Genomic DNA, 6406 nt, shown 5'->3' on the forward strand with positions numbered 1-6406 from the left:
TCCCACCCACCCTCCCCCCTGCCCTGCCATTGCCAGCACACAGATAAGGTGGGTTCGCTGGGTCTGTGGTCTGGGATATGCTGGAGGCTGCTGATCTAGGCAGTGATGTGAGGGGTTAACTGGTTAGCCTGCAGCTCTGAGCAGGGGGAGAGTGCCTGTGCTTGTGCACCCATCTAATAGTTTGTACAATTTATTCTGAAAGATCCATTTACAAATAGACTCACAGGAGAGTGGAAACAATTAGGACTCACCACTGACCCAGTCAACAGTTGGTAGATTTGCTTTGTTAGCATGTAAACAACAGGGCAATGCCTCTGTGGGCAGTGCCATAAAACAAGTACAAAACAGCTGTAACTTGAGGGGGGGGCGCAGGAAAGTGGGTAGGAGCTGCTCCAAGGAAAGACAAGAGTTAAATGGCCATAGCATAAGCATCGCAGCCAGGCCTCCACACCCCTGGTTAGCCAATGGCCGCAGCGCAGGGGAGAGAGCACACCCAGCCCTGAACTCACCTTCTTTCTGCTTCCTCCACTGAAACTCCAGCACGACGTCATCATGTCCCACAAAAGTGTGGACAGGCGTGTTCAAGTCAAAGACATTCCAGAGAAGGAGACTGTTCTCTCGCCGGAGCTGGGGGACCATCACTGTCACCAGCCCATTGCTGAAAGGCTTGAGAGAGAAACACCCTTCCAGTTAGCCTTGGGGAATTATGCTCCCATGCTACTGTTATCACACTCTAATTTTTCCCTTTTCCCACCAACAAGAACGTGTGTGTTTTAAAGGAGCTCAGCACAAAACAGAACCAGGCTTAAAACTGGGAGGGTCCAAGGCAATTGCTGTGCAAAAACAGTGTCTTACAAGGGATAAGATGTAGTACACTGAGATAGTCAATGCAGCTCACTTAAGATTAATCATTTCTTTCTGCTGCTTCCTCACTTTTCAGCTGTGAGGCTGGAGGGATTTCACCCTTGACTTTTCACATGGGATCCTTACGGCAATTTGCCTGGACCTACCAGAACTGCTGCCTGGGGACTGAGCCCCAGCAGCTGCTCAGGGTCACGACACTCAGAGGAACACTGGAACCCAGTCCTACACCCCCCACCATGGGGATGGGGAAAGGGGATCAAAGACTCAAGGCACAGCACTGGCTTCAGGCCACATTCAGATGTCTGGGGAAGAGAACGGATATGCCTGATGTTAAGAGCCTTAGCTTCACATGGCTGGGTGCTTGCTCTATAAAAGGCAACAGTTCTTGGATTTGATGTGCTTTACAGCACACTTGGAAGCCTTGGGGGTAGAGGAGGCACTCGGAGAGGACAGAAGACCGCTGCATTGCTCTGTGCAACAGATACCAATACTGGAGCTGAGTGGAAAAAAAAGGACAGCGAGAGCAGCAGCCGCTTTCTGAGCCTCCTGCTCCCAGAGCCAACCACCTGCACCCGGGTTTTTCCCCCCCAGGAGGATGATGCCGAAGACTGGGATCTCGCACTACTAGTCATTCCTTTTCCCAAGTGCCCCCATCACGGACATTGCTTTTCTAGGCCTTTTAAGCACCGAGAGGGATTTTTAAAATCAACTTAATCATGTCCAGCAGTAGAACTGGTGAGAAGCCCTTCAGCAGTTCTTCTTTATTCAATGTCTCTTTGTGCATTTGTTCTCACAGCACAAGTGGGGCTGGTGGGAGTTTCTCACTCACCGTGTATCTTGCCTTCCAGACGGGAACCTGGCAGGGAAGGATATTGAGGTATTTCCGAGGCTGACGGTAATCCCAGAACTTCAAAAAAACCCAAAAAGACAAGCGAAGGCAGGAGTCAGCTGGCTATACTTTCAGGCTGCAGTTTTCCATGTGGCTTGCAGATATAATAGAGCGAAAAACATGCCAGGGTGCCCACAGCATCATTAGTAATCCCATTCATTAACAGCAGAGATGGCCCCAAAGGACAAATATCAAGCTATCAGCATCTGGCAGCATCCCTCAGACAACGAGTGACTTGGGGTCATATTCACAGTGATCATAGCTTGAGTAATTAGAGCAGGGATACAGGCAGCCTGCTTGGGCTTTCAGAGCTACAAGGTACATTGCAGGCTCCCAGCCAATGTGCCAGTCCAGACTGGAGGCAGGCCCACCCTGCTGTTACTGCTAATTTTGTAATGAAGAATCTAACCTTTTGCTTTGCTAGAATACACATCAATTGCATTTGCCTCAGAGCTTAGCTAAATGTGAATGAACTCCATTTGGCTGACATACAAAGCACACTATTTCCCCCCAAGTAAAAGGCCCTGCATAGCAATGCTTGCAGGCAGTCTCTTATTGATAACCCAATTCAACATAAGTTTGGGAACCCCAGGGCCTGGAGTGTGTCTCCCTCCAAGCTGCTGTAATCAGCTTGAGGCTGGCAACACTGCGTTTTGGGGAGAAGGCTCTTCTGGCATGTGTGGCCAGCTCCCTTCTGGCAAGCAATAGGCAGAGGCGGTTGTTTTCAGCTTCAGTACTGCCCAAACCACCACAGATACGTGGCAAACATATGTGCACCCATCCTGCAATGACTTCTCTGCCTGTTCCCTAAGCGCACCCCTGGCTCAACACACACAGGCTGCCAGAAATCAAAAAACAAGGATCCAGATCTTGCCAATGGCAAGCACTCCCCAAGAATTCAGCAGTAGTAGAAGGGGATCTGCTCCACCACCCTGACATCTCCCAGGCAGGAGTCCCAGAAGCAACACTTACCCTGACAGAGTTGTCCTGGCTGGAAGTGGCCAACGTATACTCATTGTCAGGATGCCAATCCAGACCATGGATTTTAGAGAGATGAGCTGCCAAGTACTCTATTGCAGTGCTGGGTTTCTGCAAGGAGAGACATTTGCCTTCTCAGCACAGGACTCCTGAAATTTGGTCTAGTTCTTTGGCATAAAAAGAGACACTTGAACAAGGGCAAGAGGTGGAACACCCTCCTGCTGGGGAAAGGCAAATAGCTCAGCAAAAGTAGTTGGAGGAAGGGTCCTGTGAAGGCGTGGCAAATTCCAGTCACCGAGCGCAGCCCTGAACCATGCTTTATACTCAGTAAAACAGTTAAGTACTATGAGATCAAAAGCAAAATGTTAATGGGCACGGTTTCTGGGGAAGGAGGCTATCTACATGCTCTCTTCAGGCTCGCGGACTCCCAATTCTCTCTAGTTTAAATCAACCCACAAGAGAGATTTGGGATAAAGTAGTATGTTTTTCTCGGTATTTATCTCTGACCAGAGGGATGTCTGTATCGGCTACATGGGAATATGCACAGGCTGAACAAGAGACCCTCAACTCACCCTTTTGTCCCATATTCGGACATCTCCATCGTGGCTTGTTGCTAAACAGTTGGCATTTTTCTTGTTCCATTTGACCTGGGAAGCTCCAGCTGTAGCACAAACAGAGCAGGTCAAAACAAGCGATTATAAAGTAGGTGGCCACAACAGACCCTTGACCTGGGCTTAGAGCTGCCCTTCTTAGCACAGGAAAGGCAGTTCAGAGGAAAGATATCCCAGAAGCCAGCATGAAGGATGGCATGAAAAGGATTAACTCCCGATTCCTCAGCTTAGTGTTTGTGTCCTGAGGACCTCAAAGCAAGAGTGTTCCAGTTACGTGCTTAGAGATCTTCATCGCAATTTCTAGCCATGGTTAAAATGCTCATGTCCATTAGTTCAGATGGAGCAACTTCTTCCAAACAAGAACTGCAGGTTCATCGCCCCCTCCCAAATCCCTTCTGTTTTGATTCAAGCTACTTCCAGGTGCTCAAGGATAGATTTCTTTGTCTCCCCAACACCTTCTATACTATCTGATGCTATACAGGGAATCAGTGTTATTGATCTATTACTAAAATACAGGTGTAGGAGAAGGCTGCAGTGCAGGTGGACCTCGTGTCTGGCCAGCTGGAGGTAGACTCACTGGGTGGACCAGAAGGCCCAACCGTCAAAATACACCACAGAAGTCAAAGACATCAATGGCATTGTAAAGAAACTGGATGATGGTCCAGATATGATTATATGATATGAGAAAGGATTCAGTCAAGTGCCTAAATCAGAAGTTGGTTGGTTATTTCTAATAAGCAGCAAAATATAGCTTCAGTTGATGTGGATTGTTCAGATATTGTAAGAGAAATACATATTCTGTCCCTCCTTACTCTGCCAGTATTTTCAAGACATTAAGCTATCAGAAAGGTGAGGTCCATAAGAAAGCTAAACGGATCTCAGCCTGCTGCTATTCCCCACCTTCACTACCCACCTCCTGCTGCACGGTGAGCAGATTCATCCTGACAACCTGGCAAAAAGCTAATCCAGGGGTAAAAAAGCTGCAAATAGGCTGCCAGTTGATTGATTTGATCCACTCACTAGAGGGTACACAAATGTCTGGACCAGCACTAAACAGAATCGGGCATGGGAGGAAGGAAGCTTCCTGGGGAGCTGGCTGCTGGGCTGGCTCAGCTGACCTGTGAAACCTCATCCCAGGCGCCAGAACCGAACACTGCTTCTCTCTGATTCAGTAAGTCTTTTGCATCACTGTGACAGAGAGGTTTGCTGGCTGGGAGGGAAGGGGGAGCCACTGCAGATGTGTAGCCTAAGGAGATCTTAGCAGCAGAGCATGAGACACACACGTTGCGAGGACTGCTGTAATACTGGGGACAGTAACTCAGGAAAAGGACGTTTTGCTCATCATCTGTACTTCGCCCAGTTCCAACACGCAGCCGGTGAGGACTGACACACAGCACCTGCCAGCAGGCGGTATTACAGGCGGCTGGACAGTCGCACTGCCAACAGCCATGACAAGTGCCTTTCCAGAGCAAGCGCAGCCCAAAGAGAGCACCTTTGTGTCACCGCTGCAGCTGCCTGCCCGCTGAGCTGCCAGCAGGCGGTATTACAGGGCGGCTGGACGTCGCACTGCCAACAGCCATGACAAGTGCCTTTCCAGAGCAAGCGCAGCCCAAAGAGAGCACCTTTGTGTCACCGCTGCAGCTGCCTGCACGCTGAGGGTGCAGCAGGAAAGCAGATACAGCCGGTTAATGTACCCAGCCCCTCAGTAAGTAAGGGGGCAGGCTGGCAGTCGGCAGCATTCAACACCGCTGCCTGGGGTGCGATTTAGTTTCTCAGCTGATTCAATCAAACATAAAAGGACATGGAGAAATTGCAGACAGACAACACAGGACAAGCAGTGCAAGAGGGTGGTTTAGCAGGGAAGAAGCTACTCATGTCTAGAAGGCACAAATGCTATGTGACTGTCCACCAATTTTAGGACAGAGCCCAAGCGCCACCACCGCCCTCCATGCCTGGGAACCTCCAAAGGCTCCACATCCCTTCTGCATTCTGCTCCTCTAAAAGGAGCTGCGAACCGGAGCCTCTCAGGCTGCTACCACACGGGACAATCACACACGGTGGCACTTCTGTACTCTGCCACGTTCACCCTCGGAGGGAAGAATAACAGCAGGGGCATACAACAATAGGCTTGTTTAATGCCTACATCACACACACACACGTCATACTTACCGACCGCAGAGAGGGAGACTGTAGGCTTCCTGGTGTCTCTGAAACACAGCATGGCTAATGTGAGTACCCACAGCATAGCCCAGCAGGTCCAGCCTCCCCAGTGAGCTCCTTGCTATTCCAGGACTAATTTTATTGCTGCCTCTTGGGAGCTAACGGCTTACCAAAATACACCACGTTAAATGGAATAAAGAAAAAAGTGACCGGCTGGAGGACAACAGCCATCCTGGCTTGCCACCACATACAGCAGCAAGTCTAGGACATAGGATGGAGTTGAAGGGGACTAGAGGGAGGAGAAACACGTGTGAAGTGTGGCGTGTTGCAACTGGGCAGGCAAGGAAACACTGGACTCGCAAAGTGTTGCTGCAGGAAGCAACAAAACAGCCTTTCCCAGGAGGATTAGAAGGAACAAACAGAGCTGTGGAAAAACTCGACAAATGCCACTGATGGGTTTGTCAAGCCTGTGCAGACCCTGATTCAAGGCAGATGGAGCAGTGACTTCAGAGCAAAGACTTCACATCTAGCATATAACAACAAAATTAGTAGGAAATAAGCCCAGCTGTGTGCAGACTCTACAGACCAAATTCCGTGGTGGCAGGAGCCAGTGCGGCACCATGACAACTCCTAGCAGCCAGGACACGGATCAGGGCAATAATTTGCTCTTTGACCTTGCTCCTCGGGAATTCACCTGCCCTTTCATGAAAAATGCCAGTGAAAATGAGGAATATTGTCTTTGGCTTTTTGTGTTTGCTGAAAAGCAGAACATTTTCTGGAATGGACTGCACCTCTCTCTTCCTCTAAGAATTTCTGCCTAAACAAAAAGTTATTTTGTATGAAAAATTACGTGGGGAATTTCCAGCTGCCCTTACCGCAGGGCTACCTCCCTAGGGTGTCACTA

General features: G+C 49.4%; 1 protein-coding gene across 1 annotated transcript in view; it reads right to left on the bottom strand.

Moving 5' to 3' along the window:
* Positions 1–6406, bottom strand: part of WDR59 (WD repeat domain 59) — a 46007-nt gene that overhangs the window by 31737 nt on the left and 7864 nt on the right. The window contains exons 5-9 of the mRNA XM_009325361.1: positions 5512–5549; positions 3304–3392; positions 2726–2842; positions 1694–1771; positions 510–666 (exon numbers count right to left, since the gene is read on the bottom strand). Of these exons, the coding sequence (XP_009323636.1) occupies positions 510–666; positions 1694–1771; positions 2726–2842; positions 3304–3392; positions 5512–5549 (479 nt within the window). The remainder of the gene's footprint in view (positions 1–509; positions 667–1693; positions 1772–2725; positions 2843–3303; positions 3393–5511; positions 5550–6406) is intronic.

Source organism: Pygoscelis adeliae, unplaced genomic scaffold (assembly GCF_000699105.1).
Source record: "Pygoscelis adeliae isolate BGI_AS28 unplaced genomic scaffold, ASM69910v1 Scaffold326, whole genome shotgun sequence".
Taxonomy (NCBI): domain Eukaryota; kingdom Metazoa; phylum Chordata; class Aves; order Sphenisciformes; family Spheniscidae; genus Pygoscelis; species Pygoscelis adeliae.